This window comes from Pseudorasbora parva, chromosome 16 (assembly GCF_024679245.1).
Source record: "Pseudorasbora parva isolate DD20220531a chromosome 16, ASM2467924v1, whole genome shotgun sequence".
Lineage (NCBI taxonomy): Eukaryota > Metazoa > Chordata > Actinopteri > Cypriniformes > Gobionidae > Pseudorasbora > Pseudorasbora parva.
Window position 1 is genome coordinate 27,856,376 of NC_090187.1, and position 24,439 is coordinate 27,880,814.

Sequence of the window (24,439 nt, forward strand, 5' to 3'; positions counted from 1 at the left end):
GACAAAACTCTTTACTTTTTCCATATGTGAAAAAAATAAAGAGGTTACGATTTAACCAGGGCCAAATACATGTTAAGTTCTTGCGTCACAATGAAATGTAGAGTAGCAGCTGCATTCTGATGTTAAAGATACCAATAGTCTTGCCATTTGTATTAATACAATATAAATTATTGAGATCTTCTGTTGTATTTGGCTGGAAGTCATAAATGTGTCACGGACAATTCTTCCATAAGTGATTCTTAGTTCAGTTGTAGTGATGTTTTTGTATTCAATAAGAAAAATCAGCTAATAATTGCAAAGGATTGTTGACGTCACTATTCATCTGGTTTAATATGATCATCAATCCTCACTCTGTGCAGCTAAAAAATGTCAAGTCACGTTTCAAAGAGATTTTATAAACATCACCTCTGTTTCTGTTCTCACTCCATCAGTTTCTTACCCAAAATGTATCAGGACCGAGATCTACGGGAGAATTTATGTCGTAACCCAGACAACACCACAAGCCCTTGGTGCTATACCACGGACTCCAGAATACGCTTCGAGGACTGTAGTATCCCACAATGCTCGGAGGGTGAGTTCAAGACCAGCATTTATTTGAAAATCATACTGAAAATTTATGATAATTAAATTCATAATTAAATTTATGAAATGTATTGCTAAACATTAGTTTCACGAGTTCACACATACACATAATTAAGTAAAGGGTATGCATATTTGGTGTGCTGTCTGAGGGGAGGGCTCTAAGCTTGGAATTTGGAACCCAGAGTAATCCCCCAGTCCCAGGTTGGGATAGGAATAGCTAGAAGTAAGGAGAAGGGGTGGTGGAAGGATGCTGGAAAAGGAACAGAGGCAAGTCTGCACATAAAAGTTCCTCACAAAAGATTCCTTCCGTTAATCAACTCAATTAAAGAGATAAGAGGTACAGACCTCTTATCTCTTTAATTGAGTTGATTAACGGAATGTGCTCCTCCCGAACTTTGTTAATAAAACATGATATCGTGAGGAAAACTAGCATTTTGTTAAGATCTAGACATGTGAGATTAGTATTATTCAAAAGTCTCCATTCACTCTCTGTTTACTGTCTAGGAGCAATAGTTGAGATGTTAAAGCTATCTCACGACTTGTGAAATCTCTTTCCTCTTGGCTTGCAGTTTAACTTGAGGGATGTTTAATCACTAGCGTATAGATTGATTTTTAGTCTTTAAAAAAAATGTTTCATGTGAATTGCTGATTTATGCGATTTAAAGCTTAATCACTTGAAAGAGAATGAAAGCGCTTGATTGTTAGAGTGAACGGGGATTTTTGTTGATAGGAGATCACATCGAGTTGCATGCAAAAAAAGAGGGGTTTTCTGCAGAGATAGGGATCAGACTAACAAAGAGAGCCTCTTGTCTGTTCTATGAGTTGCGTGGTGAATAATGGCCGGGAGGGTTTGTTAATAAATTAGTTTCCCATAATCAAAACCACACAGACACACACACAAAGAAGGAAAATCATGCTTTCATGAGAGTGGCTAACATTAACTTATGTTTCTACTACAGCAATCTGCTCCGTATACTGTGTGTACTGTACAACTAATAGCATGATTTAGAGAGATAACTCTAGCTGAGGTGACCCTCCATCTGCTGTGATATTTGGTTTTGGTCCTGCAGTGACTAAGCTTTTTACTAAGTACAGTAATAATTACATGTTGCTTTAACCTTTGATCATAAGAAATCTGTTGGAAGCCACAACGTACCTTTGGGGTTAAATGCAAGGCCTAATGGGTGGTATGTCTGCCTAGTAAATTGAAGCGTCAGATGATTTATTATTAGACATTCTAAGGGTCACATGTGACTCCGTAATTGCTTGTCTTCTTGATAAATATGATAACAATCCCTGCAGGCATTAATTGTTGGTAATTAGCCTATGCGTAGTTAACACATGATTTACTAGCAAGATTATGCCTCTTCTAACAGCTTAACATGACAACCAGGGTTGAACCCTGTTGAGTCATCCTCTACAAGTGTGCTAATATCACTCAGCTGTAGTCTTTTGGGACCTGTCTAGGTTAACATTCTTACCAGGCATGTTCCTTATCCATAGTGGAATGTATGACGTGTAATGGAGAAAGTTACCGTGGACCGATGGACCACACAGAGAGCGGACGGGAATGCCAGCGCTGGGACCTTGAGGAACCACATAGACACCTTTTTCACCCTAAAAGGTATGAGACCCACCAACAACTGCAAATAGTAAGGGATGACATCAATCAGACAGACTCCAGGTCATGAGTTCTAGTCAATATGAGAAGCTTTGCCAATATGGGGAAATCCCTTTTGTTCGCCCTTTGGTGATGCCCCAAATCATTCAGTTTGTTGCAAAAAGGTGAGCAATTACTTTAAAGCAATCAAAATGATGATCTTTGATTTATACAGGTGAAAAAAATCTATATACTAACATTAAATGAGGTACACAAGAGGAATGTGGAATTTTATGGTGGTCTGTTTTGAGTTAATACCTAGAAACCATTTAAAACTATCTAGCAACCACATAGCAACACACTAACAACCACACAGAATTCTTTAGCAACCCCATAGCAGCACCAACATAGAGGAAACAACATAGAGGACTTTAGAATCGTGTTTGTGGTTATTGCATGGCACCACATGATATTTAAAAAAAAATGTTAATGGTAAGATGATTAAGTTCTTCTTAAAGAAAGGAATCAGATATCAGTTGAAAAACTAGTCTGAGGTATAGTAATGTTATGCTGATGAAATCTGGGGTCATGACTCGTGAGGACGTGGATCCTTTGCCTCATGCTATTTAAAGTGAACTGTGGAAAACAACTCAGCTATGCTTTAATCTGTCTGAAATTACAATGTGAGGAGGCATCTTAAAGTGATGGCTAACATCACTCATGAAAAATTACACTTTGTTTCGGAAAATACTTACTCTGTACGTTTTCATAATTTCTTTAGATCATGTTCTTTGGAAAAAAATAAGTTCCAAAGTTCCTTGTACATCTTTTCTCAATTACACATCTATTTTGTTTAGCATAGCCACTGAAACAGTTGACCACACATTGCTACTGGATGTACAGTATGTATGCACTTTTCAGACAATAAATGGCATTTTTATTTTGTATGACCTTCCCAGTGCCCGTGTTACATCTTTACTAGTTCTGGGAAACAACAATATCGTTAATCTTGAAATAAATGTCCGTTTGGCCTGTTTGAATACGCTCCCTTAAGAGTCTCTAAACACACAAAGACCATTTTTTTATATCTCAGATTGCATGCATGGAAAATGCTCTTGAATTTACCCTAATCCGGAATGGCATTTGTGAGGAACTTTTAAAAATATTTGCAAAATCAATAAAATGTTTTCCCACTTGACCTCATGGGAACTGTGTCATGCCCCTGTTTGATATAAATCACTTAATAAAATGACTGCTTTGTGTGACCCTACCAGAGAGGCAAATTGTTGTTTAAAAGACTTATTTGATTATTTTAGAAGTACAAGAAAATATAAAAACCCATTGAACACCACAAGGCAGAAGCGATTTGCCCAATAACATGATAAATGGTTGTATATTCATTTTGCCAAATATCTTGCTTTGTATTCAGCAGAACAAATAAATGTATACAGGTTTGGAACTTGAGCGTGACTAAATTATGACAGAATTTTCCTTTTTGGGTGAACTATCCCTTTAATATTAAATATTTAATAATAATATAGAATAACTATAAAACTGTTAATTTTTTTAGGATGAATAGGAAGTTTAAAAGAATAGCATTTATTTAAAAAAAAAAAAATATATATATATATATATATATATATATATTTTTTTTTAATAAATGTATAATTGTATTATTATATATATATATCAACAGACACTGGCAAATTAAAAATTGTTACTAGGTGTGTGCAGGGCAACAGGCTTCTGTCTTGAGTGCTTGGCTTAAAAAGTCCTGCTGTACCAGAAGCAGAGTGCATGTTATGTATGTTCTGGAGGTTATTATAATTTTATCCTGACTGTAAATCAAAGTTCCTGTAGAACTGGGATGGTTGATATGTGGTGTGTTAAGTGTGTTCGTTTTGCCCTTCTTATGACAGGTACCCCTATAAAGGTCTAAAGGACAACTACTGCAGAAACCCAGACGGGCGCCAGAGACCCTGGTGTTTCACCACCGATCCAAGCACTCCATGGGAGTACTGTAACATCAAACAGTGCGGTGAGTGTGCGCTTCAGAGCCTATGTGTAAGATGAAGAGACAGGCAAGGACAAAAAAGAAGCCAGAGACAAAAAAAAAAGAATGAAAAGAGGCAGAGTTTGCCAAATTTACAACTTCCTCTTCCTGTAGCCCAGGCTCCCCTCTCGTTTTGGGACCCTCACAGGAATGTTGTTTGTAACTGGGAGAAGAGAGAGAGGAGGGTCCACCTATAAAACTCTCTCTCTCTCCTCTTTCTCTTTCCTCAGCCCTCGCCATGTCTTTTCAGTAACGTGCCTCTGTGTTTATTTTTCCTCATCAGCGGAGTAGAGAGTTCCCTTATCTGCATGAGAGAAATGTGCTTGAGTTTCAAGTGCTATGTAAACCTTCCACGCTAAAGACAAAACACACGTGTGGGTTTCAAACCCCCAGCGCGCTCAAACACACAAGCTCACGAGCGCCCAAAAACCTATTATTATAATGACACCCCCCTCCTCCTCATCGCACTGCCTCCGTTTATTTTCATTAGCAATGTTCAAGTGGGAAGCGAGGCAGAAACTCAGGCATCCAACGCTCAGGCACTTCACCATTCTAGATGGAACCACAGGGGTCGCTTTTGTTTTTCAGAACAGTTTGGCAAGCCCTGCATCATAACCTTGAGCAAAATCCTGTGATGGATTCTCAAAGATCACCGTCCTTGGAGACACTTTTCACCACGCTTTTTCCTATTTAGCGGAGCGCAGCTTCTTTTCAAACACTTCAATGTCTCAATAAGCAGCTAAACAGAGTTTAAACATGTATGTGACTTCCCACCTGTGGAAATCATGATAGAAGCATCTGCTTTTACAAGAACTTGCAGAATGAAAAAGACTATTTGATCCTCTATAAAGCTAAACATGCTTTTAAAAATACCATGCTCCTCTGCAGTAAACAGCACGATTTTAAGGCACAAAGCACATCATTGTTTCCAATTGCTTGGCCTTTCCATTTGTCTTAATGACATTACACACCACTGCAGTTAGTATTATTTAATGGCGTAAAACATGCTTACCTAGCATTTAATAAATACAATAACATCACATACGCTGGGATCCACTGAATAAATCCCACTGTGAGAGTCTGACTTTGGGTTTTATTAGCAGGACTTAGTCTATATCTCCATTCTGCTTGCCTCATTAGCAGACTGAAGCACTTTCAGGTTATTGGAGGTAAACATAATAACTCTGTCTCTAATGAGTGTAATTTATTGCAATGAGATGCATGGGCAAAAACAATAAATCATTCATAAAACACTTATGTTTTACCCTAAAAAAGGCTCTGTAGGCTACTGTTTTAGCATTTGTCACAGACTTAGTGACTGCTTTGACTCATTCAGGAAGCATCTCTCTCCTTTAAGCGGGACAAAGCTGTTGTTATTCCTCCCTGAAACACTGCTGTCTTACAGTTAATGCTGAATCTATGATTCAGTGTTCATCATGCCTAAGGAGTGATATAATGCCTCATTTTCTCACTTCCTTTGTCTTTCTGTTTATGTTTTTCACCATTTACTCAGATTCAGACAACGGCGGTGACGCTGAAAACACAACAAGTTGTTTCCGTGGACGTGGAGAGGGTTACCGTGGAACGGTTGGCATCACCCCTGAGGGAGTGACCTGTCAGAGATGGGACGCCCAGTTTCCCCATCAACACACATATAATCCACAGAATTATCGCTGCAAGTAAGAAAATGCATGAAAAAAATAAATAGTTCAAATATGTGTTCGCTGGACTTCCATGCTGGTTTATATTTATGCCAAAAAGTCTATATAAATGTATGTATATCAGGGGCATGTGGTCCATAATCAGGAATGCTCTGCATACCCAATCTATTCATGGACTTGCTGATTAGTATTAACATTATAACTTACTATAAATTCCCTTGTTTGAGGTGTACCATATAGCTTACATGAAACCATTTTGGTAATATATGTAACTGTCTGTATGTATGTAAAACAACAGTCATTTTCTTCAAATCTGACAGTTATGGAGGGTTTTGGGTAAGCAGATTACAGCACATCAACTGTAGTGCCTAAGCTCTGTTGTTATGTATCATCATCATTGTCCCGTGTTCTCGTTGGTTTTCAGGCATATGGGACATTTAATGCGCAGGGAACGCATAAAAATTTGATGTTTCTGATCTTAATCAACATCAAATTACATTTGCTAAATAGACTAAATGTAATAATAAAAAAAGTCCTAACTTAAAAACATTTTCATAGTATTTAATTTTCTCCATAAAGAGTGATTTGTTTTTAGGAACACTTATAAACTGTTAAAGACAGACCTACTGTAACTATCCAAGGTTGTTAATCGATAGTCGTAGCATTATTTAAACTTATTTTTAAAGCATCAGTCTTTAAGTTTTGCCTCTTTGTCGCAATCTCTGTCTGAAACCTGCTATTGCAGTAATTTAAGGATTTTTCATCTTTACTTGGGTTGTGCATCGTCACGGCTCCTCAGCGCGGATGAATCTAATGTTTTCAGAAGTATGTGTGGCTGTCAGTCACTGCACAGGGGTGGACACTTAACTTCGGAATAACAGATTCTACGTCTTAGAAGTATGACCAAAATAATATAATGAGTTTGCAGAAAATGTCATCTGAACAAGTAACATGTCTGCCACTTTTGCTCTGAACGACTGAGAAAAAAAGCATTACAGTAAATCAACGATACCAACAGTGATTATATCTAACGACCACGTATCTCATATAACATCAAACCATGCAAATTATTATTATTGTTATACTTTGTTGTCAAATTGTTCTCATAATGTTAACAACATCAGCATCCAGCATTGCGTGACTATGTGTATTAATTTTAACTGTAGCCCCCATTAGTCTGTTAATGTATATTAACGTAAATGTGAATGGTACACCACCCTACTTACAGGTGCTTGTGACAGGTCAAACATATAGTTAAACTTTTAGCTTTGTTACTATGTGTCATTAGAGAAAGCCACTGAGTAGCTAACACTGTATAGTGCGAACGTAAGCACTATACAGATAAGATAACCCAACCCATTTTGTGACCACTTCTGTTATATTGTGAATCCCCCACATACATATGTTCACCAGGTATGCTGGTTTTATCAGCAGGACTTTCTGCCAGGTTCTGTCATCCCTAGGAAAACCTAAATGTTTCCTGAACGTTTCCCAGATTCTTATCTGTCATCTTACATTTTATATATTTTTTTAAATGCAGATGATTCTTCAAAAGTTGTTTTTAAGCTCAAGCACAGTCTGTTCAACATATGCTGTGTAACAGTAACATGTGTGATGTGTGTAAATATGATTAAAAGTATGTGTCTGCACGGCAGGGATCTCCGGGAGAACTACTGTAGAAATCCTAATGGTCTTCATCTCCCATGGTGCTTCACGAATGACCCCAATGTACGTGTGGCGTTCTGCACGAACATTCCTCGGTGTGGAGTCCAAACCTCGGAACCTGAAGGTAAGAGTCATTTATGATATAAAGTGATATAGTATAGATATAGTTTGATGTTCCTGTTGAACGGTATTAGTATTGCAATGTTTTCAGTTCTCATGCACTGATGAAGTTCTTTGAGATCAGCCAAATGTTTAAACCGTTTACACCTTGCTTTATTAACTTCGTAACCACTCAAATACTATGGGCCCTATCATACACCCGGTGCAATGCGGAGCCTGATGCAACGCAAGTGTTTTTTTTACTAGTATTAGCCTAAAGCAGTTATCATTTTCATATCCAGTGCCATGTTGTTTATGTAGCAAATGCACTCGCACCATTTTGGTTGTGCTGGTCTGAAAACGAGGTTTGGACATTGTTGGAGCATTGCTATTTTGAGGTAACTGTAAACGACTACTCAATTTACCAGCAAAAACATAGTCTAAAGTCGGGTTCATGGCATTGGGAAATACCCTGGGCTGCTGCATTTTTAATTCAGTGAAGCTACTGTGGAAGGGAATTACCTTATTGGGTAGCTAATGCACAAGATATTTACATGTTCTTTTCAACCATTTTTGTCATGCAGTACATACATTTATTCAGGTAATGAATTCTTACAGAGTAATCTGAGCTCAGGGACATAGATACACATACAGTATATAAAATAACAGCATAAATCCATTGTTATCTGAAAATCCATGTGGAAATTTGCCTATTAATTTTGAAATTTTGATACAGTTCAATGGCTTCCTAAATCATTTTTTAAAATTGTAAATCATCTTCAGTAAAAGCACTGTGGCAGCTGTAGCTTATTAGAAAGTATCTCAAGCCAGTCACCGTCACCTTGTCCTTGACCGGAGACATTTGAATTGCTTCTGAAGTACCGTGATATGGTTTTGTCACCTCTGTCTAGATGTGTATTTCTGTACTAGTGAGTTATGCAAGAGTGAAAACTCCAGTACGCCAGGCAAGTTTACAGACAGTGACCATAAAACCTATTACACTTATTCTCTTTTTTAAGAAACATGTTTATAATCTACTGGCTTGATCTTGTTTTCCATGATGTTATGGCTGGCATTCTTTCCATTTTGTTTCGCTGGCTTGGTAAAAAAAAAAAAAAAGACGGCTATAACTTTTGAAGTCATGCCTTCTTTGCATATCAAAAACGTCCTTTCCTTTGTTCTTATTAATCCTCCCCAGCAAGACATGATATCTATATAATTTCTTTTCATGATTCTCAAGAATGCCATAGCTCTTTCTCCCTCCCTTTCTCCCTCTTTCATTTGCTCTTTCTTGGCTGTCTTGGCATCAGTACACTGTGGTCCCTGTAGTCCGCGTCCGATCTCCACGGCCACTAATGGGGGCTGTTTGAAACATGTGCAGGGAGCAGGAGCTGTAGTGTGGGAATGAGACAGTATGAGTCAAGCATTAATCACTGCTGACAGCTTCGTGTGACTGGCAGGGCCCAGGAGATGCTTCATAGAAGGACTTGCACAGGCGCTGATGTTAAGATCGATTTAGCTGGTGTTCCAATTGAGGCCATTGGGATGATCGTTCGACTATTGTGGTCCGCTGGGAGCCCTGCTGTGTTTCCTTAAGCACTGTGTGCACAAACCTGCTGCGTTTCTTTAAGCATTTTGGCTTGATAATAATTTTAGGTTAATAGTGCCTTATTAAAGGCAGAGCTCTCATTGGGATAATTACAACATCTATATTTGATCATGCTGCATTGCATTTGTTTTTCACTTTATTCAGATTGTGCATCTATTTAGAATTGCTTGCTAATACTACTGCTTGTACTTAATGTAGCACTAGTGGGTTTAGAAAGGTGCACCTATTTTTTCTGTACATAATTAGTTTACACTGTTTGTATGTCCCTTATCTCTTTTTTAGATATGCTTATTCACTGGTTGTTTATCTATTTTTTTGTACTGATTTTATAAACCATGAAAATAGCCTTATTAGCTGCCTTATCGTGGCATAAAATAAACATAAGAATAAATGCTGCTGTGTTAGTCATCCCACAATGTTTGTGCAATTGACAAGAACCTTTGCTTCAAACTGTGCAGCTGGCAGTGCTGTAATTGTTATATATAAAAATCCTTAAAAAAATTAGAAATGTTTCTTTGCCAGTTAGGTTGATGTACTAAAATTACTTAAACTAAAACTAAAGTAAAACTTTATTATAGCCAATTAGAAATATAATTTAAAATTGTAATAAATATTGTAAGTATATAAATAATACTAAACATTGGTGGCCAGTCGAGAAAAAAATGGACCGTTACTTTTACTAAACAATTTTTTTTTTTTGCCTAAAAATGATAAAGGATCGAATGTGAAAGCGAGTTTTGAATGCAAGCACCACTCACATTTTCTTCAGAACACAACACAGACTCACATTTTTTTTTTAATGTTGCTTACAATAACTGCACCCCCCCTTTTTTAATCTCTGCTTCTCTTTATTTTTGTTATTTCAGAGTGTTATACGGGAATTGGTGACTCGTACAATGGCAAATGGGCAAAAACCCGCTCAGGCATCCCCTGTGCTCCATGGAAAGGCCGCAGTGAAAGGTAAAAGCTGGCCATCCATGTCTAGACTGCAAAATAAACTTAAAGCTGAAATGTATATTTAAAGTTGTCTCTGCATATTAATCTGATAGAGAAAAAAAAATCCTTTAGCTTTAAACTGAACCGCCTTAGCCTTAGACAGAAGAAATGGATAGTTTATAATCCTGTATGGGCACACAGTTTTCTCTATGAATTTTTTATACTCTAGTATTAAGCAGATTTGTAGTTGTACAGCGCATAGTTTCAGTCATGGACATTGACTCAGTTTCCATGGAAACAAAACTAGGTCCACAACTTGCAAAGCATGATCTCAAGGACAATCCCATGATGCCATTGTGCCGCTTTGCAAGGTGAACAACTCCATTTAGTCATTAGGTTCAAGGGTCAACCACAGCAAGTTGTCGTTAAATTGGGGAGAATGAATAAATGAGACAGATGCTCTTTGAAATATCTCATGTTTTTATATGTAAACAGATAAGCATATAAAGCTCTCATATATGCATGCAGTTTTACTTGATTGTTAAATAGCTATGGTTTATATTTGTTCCTGCCAGGTGCGGCCTGTTTCCTCTAATGCAGTTATGGTTTTGCCTGTGTTTAATGTGAATTGGCACAATTTTTAGTGAATTTGTGTGTGTGCATGTGTCTCAGAGGAGTTGAACAATCGCTTCCACAACAGGCCTTTGTTGTCTCTGCCATCCACACTCACCCTGAGATGTGTGGCGTTAAATAACTTCCTTGTTTTATGAACAAGTTCCAGGTCAAAGGTCGACCTTTCCAGAACCCCGTCAGGTCGTTGATGCAAAGCGCAGGGATTGTCAGGTTTTGTTTGTCTTTGTTGAAAAAATAAGACCCTCGCAGTTTTCTGAGGAAGAAAAACACATTTTAGTGGAGCACCCCCATTCTGAAGATCTCTAATTGATAGTAAACGTGGAGCAGTCGGAGTGACTCAATTCCTCAAAAATTACAGGCAGGCCAACCCAGCTGGAACGAGATTCTTTAGAGCCACCCTCTGACCCCTTTCCTCACACTAACCCCTCTCCATGAACACATCAAAGCCAATTGAGGTCTTTATTTGGGCCGCAGCCTGTGTGAGCCGCCACGGCCGGGTTGCAAAGGTCACTGCCGGGCAGGCATTAGGCATCGATTGTTTACATTATATGAACCCTAGCGCAATACGACAAGAAGATCATTGGTGTTATGCATATCTGTGCTTTTCGTTGTAGCACTTTTGGTCTCTGGTGAACTTTTGGAGAATCGTATCATATTTACATCTGTGAATCTTCCTGAATCTGACTGATAATGTGGAAAAGCTTGGGGAAACATGTCATGAGTAATGCACAAGCTAAATACTTCACCTTGCCTCCTGAGAGGAGCTCTACACAGCTGGGGCTTAAGAGGAACTTATAAGAAGAAGATGTTTCTTTGGACATTTTTCTTAAGTGGTTTTAGATGTATTGTCTTCTTACAAACACACTTTGATTAGTGTTAAATGACTCTGGATGTGCCTGAATGATGCACCTTTTTTGGATGTTTATATGTAGACATGTAATGTTAATTTTCACTCAACACTCATCTTTTAAAGCTGCACATGTTCTGAAAATGTCTTGAGTTGTAATGGTGAAATTTGTATTCATTCTCAGTAACGAAAGAAAAGTGGACTTGCTGGAGGCTGAACAGGCAGGGAACTTCTGCAGAAACCCGGACAAGGACAAACACGGCCCGTGGTGTTATACCAACAGCTCATCCATCCCGTGGGACTACTGCTCTCTCAAACCCTGTGAGTGAGCAACACATGTCTGTGCTGACATTACAAACTGATTGAGACCTTTGGGTTCACTAAAAGTGCTACTTGAAACATGAAGAGGCGAACACAAGCTGAGGAATAGGGGGCTAATGTAATCCACTGACCTCAAAAAGGAAATGCTAAAAAGCTATAGATTTTTGCGATGTACTACATTAGGGTTTTCTGTATTTTATTAATTTAGAAAAGACTACCTTATCATACAAGGTTGGAGCAGAAGTATACAAAAGTAATGATAAAAACTGTAAAATTGCGAAAAGCAAATTAATATTTTAATCAGACTCTCGAGACCATTTCATTTACGAATAAAAACCACTGCAAATTTGCAAATAATTGGCTTGATTATAGTATTGCACAGGTAAGACATTTGTTTGAATCGGTTCCTTTTAATGAATTAGTTGAATGAGTTTGTGTCCAAAATGGGTCTGAACAGTTAGTTTGCAAACCAAAATCCCAAATATTTCAGTCAGTGTCACAACTCAGTCACTGATTTGATTGTAGTTGTTCTTTAGTTAATCTACCATTTAAAAGTTTGTGTTCTGTAAGATTTTTAAAGGATTTTGGAAGATGCCGTTATTCCCACCAAGGCTGCATTAAACTCTTTTCTATTTTAATGCATTTTAAAATATAGTTTAAATCCAGGGATGGCAGAGCTGAATTTTCAGCTGTCTTTAGTGTCACATGATTCTTCAGAAATCATTCTAATATGCTGTGCTCAAATAAAAATTCTTATTATGATCAATGTTTAGAGTAGTTGTGTTGGTTAACATCTTTTTGGAAACAGTAATACAGGATTTTTCAGGATTCTTTTAATTAACGTGTAATTATATCAAATGCAATATTGCTCTCTTTAAAAAATATATATATATATTCTAGCTTCATGCATTCCTTTTTTGTCAACACTCGAATATGGGTAAGTTTCATAAAAAAGCAACATTTTGAACAAAAAGCTGAGAAAATCATGTTTTTGTGAACGACTGGTTCCAGATCAGATTCAGAGCGATGATCAAACACAGATGGAGAAGATCAAGTCCATCAACACTCCTAATGCTTACTCCTAATGATGTTTAATGTTGATGATCACGTTATTTTACATATGCATTATAAATTTCCTTCTTCCTCGTCTTCCTCGTGTGTGTTTTCATCAGGAGATTCAGTAGTCATTCAGAACATGCGTAATACCGCCCCCCATAGCGTCTAACAGTGAAAACACGGAAACCTGGAAAATTCTGTTTGGCGGGGAAGCGTTTTCTCACAAATAACCGAAAATTAGTTGTTTGGCGGGGAAAGAATTAATAGAATGTTCAAAAGAGCAGCATTTATTTGAAATAGAAATATTGTGTAGCATTATAAATGTCTCTACTGCCAACTTTGGTCAATTTAATGCATCCTTGCTGAAAAAGGATTTTTTTTTTCCTTAATTTTTACTGACCCCAAATTTCTGTCCTGTACTGTAATAGGTAGTTCATTCACTGGATCAGTTTGAGTATTTCTGGAGTTTAGCATTTAATGGGCTAGCTTACTCACCCTTCAGCCATCTTAGGTGTATATGACGTTCTTTCTTTCAGCCAAACACAATTGGAGTAATATAAAAAAATATATACTGGCTCTCCCAAGCTTTAAAATAAGAGTGAATAGTAGATTTTGATTCGTAGATCCATCATAAAAGTAATCCATACAGCTCCAAGTTGTTAAAGCTACACTGTGTAACTTTTTTAGTTTATTCTTAGCTAAAATCACTTAGTTCTTTCAAAAATATATGTGCTCATTAAGGTATATTTACTTCTTTCAAGTAATAATGCATTCTCGTAATTTTATAATATACCATTGAAAATACATACGGGTGAGGGTTCGGATGGCGGTCGCCATGTTGCTCCTCCATCTTGAAAGTACATTTGCCAAAGAGGGACATACCCGTAAATTCAAGCTTCGCTTTTCGCGTTTTAACACTCGATGGCACTGTGTCGATGGTGAAGAGGGGGATTGCTTGAGGCTGCTGTATGATGATGGAGGATCACTCTTAAGCCCCTTTCACAATGCACGTCGGACCCGCAATATTCCCGGAACATTGCCGGGTCGCCTTCTGTGTGAAAGCAACCACGTCCCGGAATTGATTACCGAATTCGACCCGGGCCGGGACCTAGTAACATTGCGGAATATGTATCAGAGTCGCCAAGGAAGCGGAAAAGAGAATTAGGACGGCAACGCAAATCAACAAGACAAAATAAATATTGGAGTGGCCTTTCCAAGATGGAAAGAGCTCATGAGGAGCAACGATTTTAAAAAGAACGCCGACGTTTCCTGCTTTCTTCTCGACAGGTAATATTAATTCAGCCTATTTGTGTATATTGGAAGTTTTATTGTTGCTTGGCTAATTATATCATGGTGTGCTGTGTATAACGTTAACACTAGAACGACGTCTAGGATAGTTTTCCTCGCGTCAATGATGAAAAAGTATTGTTTACCTTATAACATAAATCCGTGTTCTATGGCGGATAACATGAGATTAATATTTTAATTGCATTATAATTTGTTTGCCTTACGCTAGTGGTGTTGTACAATATACAGAATAACGATAGCACTGATAAAAGTTACTTTACTAAGAGCTTGCATTCGTCTGGGAACCTGCAGCTGATGTTAGCAATGAAATTGTAAAAAATAACGAAAACAAAACACTATTATTCATTTTACATAGATTAATTTGATCATAGATCATTTGGTAAATTAAATAACTGCAAATTATAATAGTTTTCAAAAATTACCTCATCACTTGAGCTGAAGCAACACTCACCGAAGAGGTCGAACTGGAAGCCCTGACTAAATCGGCCACCGTAGGAGTTGAAACGAAATCGAAATTGAGAGGAACAGAAACTATTATTCTATTGGACTATTGGATGGTCATATACCTTTTCACCACTAGATGGGGGAAAATATCACACAGTGTAGCTTTAATAACGACCTTCTGAACTGAAGCGGTGCATGTTTGTAAGAAATGTATCCATATTTATAACTTTATAAACTATAATCACTGGCTTCCGGTAACTGCCGTACGCAAGTGGAGTTCAAGTGGAACCTCTGACCTGATGTATAATGTATTGACAAATGCGGAAGCGCAGAGGATAGAGCAAAACAAAACACCGGTCACAAATTAGAAGTCTAAAAGGAGATTTTTAAAGAGAAATGCTGGAGGATTTTAATATAAGAGAGGAGGAGCATGCATTTGTTGCCTAGCCCTTTTTTTTTTGGAACGGCGAGTGTACTCTCACCTGAGCTTACACTGCTCCTACATGCCTCATCATACATAAAGTTATAAATATGGACATTTTTTTCTCACAAAAACATATTGCTTTGCTTCAGAAAGAGTTTATTAACCATGGATTACTAGTATGGATTACTTTTCTGATGGATGGATGCACTTTTTTGGGCTTCAAAATCTAAGGTACCATTCACTCCCATTATAAAGCTTGGAAGAGCCAGGATATTCTTTAATATAACTCCAATTGTGTTTGCCTGAAAGAAGAAAGTCATATACAAGGATGGCTTATGGGTTTGTGGGTGAACTAACCGTTTAACTTCTCTCAGACGTTTTGCTGTCAGAAGCTTTATACTTAAGTTTAAGTCTTTCACTCATATATGACTATTGTGTTCTTTATTCAATACAGACTATAACCACATATTTTGGACCATTATGTACCCACAATGCTGTATCACATGTGCTTTCCTGTTGACTTGTGATCTCATCACTGACACCGCAGACTTGTGTTGAGCATGTAGGCCATGTGTTATGAATCTACATACGGCACATCAATCACTCACCCACACATGCACACACACTTTCCACAGAGGCTTCAGTTTAATTAAAGAGTGTAAAGTCCAGGTGGCTCGGACTGTCAGCACTCCCTCTGTCTCTGTCACACTCACAATCACATGTATAAGTTAAGCTTTAGTGCTGTGCAGGTCTAACTGGTCCCACATGCTGGACCAAGACTAGTCCTGTGCTAATGACCTCACACACACTTTCACTCAAATTATACTTTAAACAGCCATCACACTGGTGACCACTTCTTCTTTTCATTTCTCATGCCTATTCATTGCTTACAACAAAAATAAGCTTCCTGTTCTTTTTCCTTCTTTTTTTTAGGTGAGCCCTCAAATAACAATCTGCCACAAAAAGGTAATCAGATCTTTCAAATTTTGTTAGGCCATGCAATTTTCCAGCTGGTATTCTTATGTTTTAGATGACAACAATTATTATTTTATAAACACATTTATGCATTTGTATGTTTATCAGTATTCTGACAAACGTGTGTTTCTCCCCATTTTTGTCTTTTCTTTTCTTTTCTTTTCTTTTCACAGCCGAGGTTACACATACATCATGTTTTGTTCACAAGCAGGTGAGAATTGTTGGTGGCGGGCCTGTCCCAATTAAAGATGGAAGTTGGATGGTCAGCATACAGAGAGGGTAAGCAATTTGCAAAACGTAGGCAATTTTAAATAATATTATTTACAAAAACTGTGGTGCACTAAGAATAGGTAATTCAAGACTTTTCTAAGACTGTGTTGCCTATAAAGTATATTTTTGGGAATGTCCTGCTTAAAACAGCTGTACTCAGAAATTATTTTGTGTGACTTTTTTTAATAACTTTAATATGTGCTTATTACCATTTTATATTTTCTACTAAATATCAACCTTATATGTGCTATTGGTGTAAAACAAATAAATACATTTTACATATTTTTCTTCATTTATTAAACTTTTGTTATGATTGTTTTCATATCTATTATAAGTTTGTCATGAAAATGGCATTTTCTGCTGATTAAGAAAGAAAAAACAAACAAACAAACAAACTACTGTTACTGTAAAAAAAAAACATTTAAGTACTAAACATGAGCACAAAATTAATATTTTGGCATTATATGTTTACTGATTTAATAATTTAACAATTCTCACTATTAACTTTTAAGATTAAGACCTTTGCCTCAATAAACTCCTAATTACTGCTTTTTAATAGTTAGTAAGGTATTTGTTAAGTTTAGAAATTGGGTGGGATTAAGGGATTTAGAATATTGTCTTGCAGGATAACGCCCGTTTCACACATACTCCGTTTGCAGTGCGTATGCGGTGCATATTTTTTTCTGTACCCATGTTAACGGATTACAGCTTTCACACTGCACGCGAATGTGGTCCGTCAGTCCGTTCCAGGAGCGTTGCGTCTGCAGCAGTGCGACTATCGTTTTCGTACCGAGTCTATTTTTTGCTGTGCTGCACTGCTGCATTAAAGTGATAGAACATTGTTTGCATTAAAAAAAAACATGTACTGACGCGAAAATCTAGTAATTTCACCACAGATGCATATAATTTAAAATATACTCTTGTTTCAAAGTCAACACATGGCTTTTTTTCTCAAGTAAAGCAAGGAAACGACACTGGCATTTAGGTAAAAATTTGTGCAACCGCAACACGCACTGCAGACGGAGTGTGAAACGGGCATTAATATGTGCTTTATATGCACTAATAAACAGCCAATATCCTAGTAATATGCATGGTAATAACAAAAATTGGACCCTTAACTAGAGTGTTACAATATTACATTGTTTTTGCAATTCCAAATTCTCTGTATTCACTTTTCTCGTTATATCATGCAATATATACTAATTTTTTTTTTTTTTTTTTTTTTTTTAAAGCCCCTCACTGACAGATTGACAGTAAAATTCCCTCCAAATAAAGTGTAGTTGTCTATGAAGTCAGTGTCCATACAGCTTCTCAGAAGTAAAGCCCGGCACTGTCATGTTTTATAATGTGAGAGAGTCATGTTGGAGATGCGTCACTGTCTTGTGTCTCTCTGTCTCTTCAGGGGCACTCACTGGTGCGGAGGTTCTCTGGTCAGGGAGGAGTGGGTGCTGACAGACAGACAGTGCTTCTCGTCATGGTAATTATATCCAGGCTTGCTACACAGTCACCGTCATGCCCTGCCTGTGACCTCTGGATTATCAGGGGTCACAGGGTAAATGATCAGCGGGCTTCCAGGATTTGTCTCATGCATGTAACCCAACAAATCAAAGATGCGGATGTTTTTAGACCATGCATCTTATGGCATGAGACATCCGTATATCTACAAATCCACAAAAGAATTTTCGTTATAGAGGTCATCCTAATGGGGAATCTAATTTAGCTTAATCTTTTGAGAAAAAATAATACATTTTACTATGAAAACATACTGTAACCTCCTCCCAAGTACAAAAAAACACAATTTTTGTTGGCTTATTCTTAACTTTTTAACTGCAAAGAGGATGTTAGTGCAGTTTAAACTACATTGGGCTTGCAAACATGCAGTTTGCGAGTAAAGTTGTCATAACTTTTGCACAATCAAAGAGGTGTTGGCATGGAAGTTGCAGAAACAAAAACTGAACCTGTTTAATTTTAATGATCAGAGAAAGAGTAAAAAAAGAAAGGTTATAAAATGGTCTTAAAACGTTAAAAAATGAACGAAAAAAAGGGTATGATATAACCTTAAAGGAAAAAGACTTAAATTCAAGAATATTTTTGACCAAACCCTAAACCCATAATTTTGTAATGCTTCCCCCCCCCAGCGTGCCTGACCTATCAGAGTACAGAGTTTGGCTTGGTATATCCCATTTGAACGAATCGGGTGAGAATGAGTTCCACAGACAGGAGAGGAGAATCTCGCACGTCATCTGTGGCCCGGAAGGCTCTAGTCTCGCCCTTCTCCGACTGACTCGGTAAGACCTGTCGATTAATCAATATGTGTCTCAATAATGTATTCCACGTCTGACCTTATTCCTTTGTTGTTGATGAAATGACCTCTCTGTTCCTCTTTCACACAGACCAGCGCTTATAATAGAGCGTGTCAAACATATTCAGCTGCCCGTGGCTGACTGCAGCATTCAGGAGAACACCATATGCTCTGCGTATGGCTGGGGTGAGACTAAAGGTAAGTTCTAGAGCTAGTCTTCAGAGACTCCCCACCACCTGACAGCTTTGCAAGCACACAACATTGCTGTTATGTTTTCGACTTAACAACCTCTCAGTGCCCATCTCATTGACAGACATTTTGTACAGAGCACAAGCCTCAGTAATGTTGTTCAGTCCCTCCAGGAGTGCGCAAATTTTTTTTGTGATTTGTTTTTGTGGTAATTTCCAGAAATTGGACGTATTTCCCATATTATGTATTATGTGAGCTGTACAATAGTCATACATGACAATAGAACAAACAAAATGCACAATAATCTTGTTTATTTTGGTGTCTTAATAAAAAGGCTGGTGTACTTTGTTAGGGTGAGATATATGACTGGGGAAAGTAAATCACAGCAATAAGCAATTGCCTAATATAAGTAAAAAGTTCTCAAATAAATAATGAATCAAGTAAACAGTCAGTAATAAAATAAGAACTAATAAACAAATGATAGGAGGACAATAAATAAAACATAAATATACAGATACAAACAGTGCTTTATGTTTAAGTCGGCTACTGTTAGTTTTTTCCCCCCAGTTGATCTTATTTAGGCTAAATTAGGTTGCTTTAACTTTAAAGATTACTGCCTACAGTAATGCACGGACCAAATACTGTCACACATCCCAAACTTATTCAGTCAAGACATAACCGCCAAGACGGACATTTAGGCATAATCATGTTTGTATTTTATTTTGATTGTTCAAGGACATTAAAACCAATAAATAGAGCACATTTCTGTATACTCGCGAACACACAGAATCCTTCGCCAGTCTGACATCGGTCTGTGTGTCAGTAGCGAATTGAGTTTGTGGTATAGGCTACAGCACTTTTATTAACTCTTTTTTAGTGTAATCGGGCGTATCATACTTTTATTTGGGCATTCATCCATCTTAAGAAATCAATTCACCCAGTCCTTGGCACTTATGCGAGACGGCAGATGAGAAAGATTTGCTTTCCCTGCTTTTCCCTTTCACAAAGACCACATATTGCACCATGCACCACCACGATCACCATCCTCATGCAAACAATGCATTGCAGCTTTAAATAAATAAGAGATAGTTCAATTAGATAATATTATGAATTTTTTGTGATTTTAAATATTTTTTTGTGATTATTTTGCAGTGAAATGACAAACTATTATGTGACATTTTGCTGTGTTCAGCAGTTGCTGAATCGCGAAAAACTGGAGGGACTGGTTGTTGCTCACAATTTCAGATTCACATTTTAGATTTTGGTGCAGACTTGACTGCATTCGAACATAAAGGTTAATTTTATTAATGTGAATCTATTACCCCAAACTTGGGTACGCACTAAGGAATGACACTCAAATGTATTTAAAAATGGGGACATGGGTTTAATCAACCAAGGATTATGGCAACAACATAAAAAATCCAGCATAAGTGACTATGCTACAAATATTTCAAATGAGAGCAAAAAAAAAAAAAAAAAAAAAACTTTTCTGAGTTCTAGTTTTGTTGCCAAGCAACATTAATAAACACCTTCCGAAAGAATTTATGTTGATGTTGAAAACATTTTGGAAGTATTTTGCGGGTTTGGAAGTAACAGTATGAAAGCAGGATGATGAAAGGCACAGATTCAAATTCAGGCAAACATGCCAAATGTGAAAACTTGCATACTGTATCTTATCTAATAGAGGCTTCTCTGGCTTTCTCAGACACTGGACATGAGGGAACATTGAAACGGGTTCATCTGCCTATAGTGAGCAACGACCAATGCCAGAAGCATCACAACGGGACTCTTCTAATTACTAGTTCTAAACTGTGCGCTGGTGGCAGAAAGGATGAAGGAGTGTGTGAGGTGAGTTTATTCATCAGATTTTCTCTGCAGAATAGACTGCTCAAAAGTTTGGGGTCAGTACGTTATAAAAAAAAGTAAATAAATAAAATAAAACATTGCCAATATTTAGCAATGATGCATCAAATTAATCAAAAGTGACAGTAAAACTTCTAAATTTTGAATGTTCTATTCCTCAACGAACCTACAAGTTCTATAAAAATATTAAGCAGTACAACTGTTTTGTACAGTACAACATTGATGATAATAATAATTGTTTTTTTGAACACCTAATGAGCATATTTGAAGGTTTTCTGAAGCATAATGTAACACTGAAGACTGGAGGAATGATGGAATACATTTCCAGACATTTGTAATAATATGTCACAATATTACTGTATATTTAATCAAATAAATGCAGCATTAGTGATCATAAGAGACTTCTTTCAAAAACATTTTAACATCTTACCAACCCCAAAATTTTGAACGCTAGATTATATCACATACAATTTATCTAAATAACTTCCACCTTTTTACCTTTGTTATACTTTGGATGTATTTCTAAATATTTATTTTTGTATTTTTTTCCATGCTCACAGAAAGACTATGGTGGCCCTCTAGTATGCCAAGAGAATAACAGTAAAGTCATTGTTGGCGTGATCATAAACGGCAGAGGATGTGCCCTACGCAAACGACCAGCTGTTTTCGTGAATGTGGCCTTCTATACTGGATGGATTCATAAAGTGTACAAAAATTATCCAGACTCAGAACCTAACAACTGATGAAGAACATTTTAAGATCACATGAGCGGGATCGAACATACGATCTGATATATAAGAACAAAAATACAGAATTTACATAAATCCGACAGTTTATCTCTTGATTTAAGGATAATCTGAACAGCTCTTGCTGAAAAGGTTCTTGAGAACTTTCCCAGCTTGGCCGTGAAACATATATTCAGAAAGAGCTAAAACTATAGCTGAAACTGCTGCTCTGAATTCAAGCAATTTGTACACCTAATAATGCCAGAACCGCAGAGCAAGGCACTGGAAGACAGTCTCTAAAGGCTAAATTTGCAACTAGCCATACGGAAAGATAAAGACTACTGGACCAAAGAGTCGACAAGCAGCCAGAATCTAATAGTTTCGAGAATCAATAGGGGTTCCTGGCCGCCAACGAAAAACCTCAAGTCCTCGAAGAGAAATCTTGCTGCAGTGTGCTACAAAGCATTCATATGTATGTTCAACCCACACATTACCCATCAAACTAACAATCTGGACTTCAGTTGGGATATTGGATTCAGAGACCTAACCCCAGTTTGAGTCTGGATTCAGACCAGGACTTGATATATGGATACAAACTCTTGAGATCCCAAAAGGAATCTGCCGTTCCCTCATTTAAAAAAGCTCAAAACTGACCGACGTAACCGCTACATTTCGGACGCTCCTCATCGAGAAAGAGGGCTGTTATGATTATAAGAATTTGTTGATATAAAACCCTCATTAACAATGTCATTCAAAAAGCCCCTCGATAAAGGATTAGCTGTTAGCTGTTAGCATAGTGTGTGCAGAGTAAATGTAGAATATCTTATGGGTAAAAGTATACACAGAGGGCTTTTTTTGTAAGTTTATGCTCCTGATAATACTTGAAAACACACATGAGAGAGGTCACTGTGTCCTTCAATAACACCTCCTCATGTCGCCGTTACAGACTGTCGTTTCTTCAGCGTAGGTGTTTATATAGTCAAAGGTGTTCCATCCATTTCCAGTGTTGATGTTTTGTCCGCGAGCCTGAACGTAGAGATGACATGACCTGCTTGTAATGACATGCAGCAAAAAATCGGACTTGTCATAACATATCAGCATCTGAGGTTCCCATACACCATGTTTGGTTTAGAGCGGAATTCAGAGGAGGATTTGGAAATGTGTGTTGTAAATACTGTGGTCATGGGAGTGGGGTAATCACTCCCAGTTCTTTCGTAGGTCTCATAGACCTTTATAAGATGTTAGGGGACGGTGGCCTCCTCCATTCCAGTGCCATGTGCTCATTGGGTGGTTTTATGTATTTGTAAATATATCAGTGTTAATACAATAATGAGTGGGAGATTATATGTTCATTGAGCGTGTGTGTGAATGTGTGCAATGCTGCAAAGATGCATTGAAGCCGAAACGTGCACCTCTGCAGGACAGAGAGCAAAGCGAGCCGCATTTTGTATGCGTTCCTGTTGACATCGGAATGAAGGGCTGTTAGGGAAATTTGCAGATTCACTTTTTCAGATCAGAGCCGTTGTAAGATAGATCCGAGTGATTTTCTTTCCTGTGTGGTCTTGGATCGCTCATTCCGGCGAGCGCCTCGTTCTCTCGCGCTGGCCTGCCTCCAAAAACAATCAACTTGGGAAATTACCTCCAAAAATCATGTCGGCTTAAACAAATAGCTCTCTGAGTGATGGCTCGTAAGTGTTTGTATTCCAACCACTCCCGATGCTAATTATGTTGGTTAAAATGAAGGATGAGTTTAATTTGTAAGAGTCCTGAGGCACAAGTCCTTATGTAAGGATGTTGTTGAACACATTGAGATTAGTGTTACTAAAGCACAAGACAAGGCAAAAGAGTCCTTTATTGTTACCTCATTTGGCTTTAACATTGATCGGAACAAATGTTTTCTTTTTGTTTTCGTGTAGTTGTGTTGGAACAATACCAAATGTGTGTTTTAAGGAAACCTAGAAGTTGCTGGAAGATGAAGAGCCTTGCTCCGAACATTTTAAAGAGTGGGGACGAATTCAATTGCAGTATTTTGGTGGGAAACCTGTCGCATTCCCTAAGCAGGAGAAAAGTCATTGGCATTATTTAAAGTGCAAACATGCCTTCTTTACATATATGCAAATTAGGTTCATTTTGAGTGCGCATTATATACAAATCCCACCAATATTTGCCTATCGCAATTAACGTAATTACAACAAACTCAGCTTAATGTTCATTTCAAGAGATGTTTGTGTACATTCTCTATTGAGCATGGCAGTAAAGATTTTGTTTGCACTGGTACTTCATTTACATAATTCCTTTAGTGAATTGGGAGCTAAAACATGGAAATCCACCACGTAAAAATGTATAAAAAAAAAAAAAAAAAAAAAAAAAAAAACATGAGTTAATTATGAGATCAAAAGTCATAATTGTGACAGAAAGTCATGCATGAGATGAACATGAGAGAAAAGTCTAAATTATGAGATAAAAAAAAAAATTGGCTAAGTCAAAATTATGACATATTAAGGTCATAATTATGAGATAAAAAGTCATAATTGTGACAATCAAAATGATTTGTGTCATAATTATGTCCATATCAGTTTGTCATTTGTGACCTTTTATTTCATAATATTGAATTTTAGTGTTTTTATTTTATAATTGTAAAATTGTCCATGTAAACAAAGAGATAATTATGAGATTAAAAATTATAATTATGTCAGAAAATAATTTATAAGATGAGAATGAGAGAAATGTCTAAATTATGAGATAAAAAGTAAGTAATGAAAAAAAGTTGAAATTATGAGAATGAAAATATTAGAGATGAAGTCGACACTGAAATAAAAAGGTGCAATTATGGCTTTGCATTATGGCAAAGTCAAAACTATGACATACTAATTCATA

The 24,439-nt window shown here is 37.2% G+C and overlaps 1 protein-coding gene across 1 annotated transcript in view; it reads left to right on the forward strand.

Annotated features, from left to right (window-relative positions):
• The window catches only part of hgfb (hepatocyte growth factor b), a 35,989-nt gene extending 12,061 nt beyond the window's left edge, over positions 1–23,928 (forward strand). The window contains exons 5-18 of the mRNA XM_067420150.1: positions 432–571; positions 2,086–2,206; positions 4,102–4,220; positions 5,749–5,914; positions 7,552–7,685; positions 10,136–10,229; positions 11,870–12,006; positions 16,172–16,204; positions 16,387–16,492; positions 17,886–17,960; positions 18,622–18,771; positions 18,877–18,983; positions 20,680–20,822; positions 21,398–23,928. Of these exons, the coding sequence (XP_067276251.1) occupies positions 432–571; positions 2,086–2,206; positions 4,102–4,220; positions 5,749–5,914; positions 7,552–7,685; positions 10,136–10,229; positions 11,870–12,006; positions 16,172–16,204; positions 16,387–16,492; positions 17,886–17,960; positions 18,622–18,771; positions 18,877–18,983; positions 20,680–20,822; positions 21,398–21,580 (1,708 nt within the window). The 3' untranslated portion in view covers positions 21,581–23,928. The remainder of the gene's footprint in view (positions 1–431; positions 572–2,085; positions 2,207–4,101; positions 4,221–5,748; positions 5,915–7,551; positions 7,686–10,135; positions 10,230–11,869; positions 12,007–16,171; positions 16,205–16,386; positions 16,493–17,885; positions 17,961–18,621; positions 18,772–18,876; positions 18,984–20,679; positions 20,823–21,397) is intronic.
• The last annotated feature ends 511 nt before the right edge of the window (positions 23,929–24,439 follow it).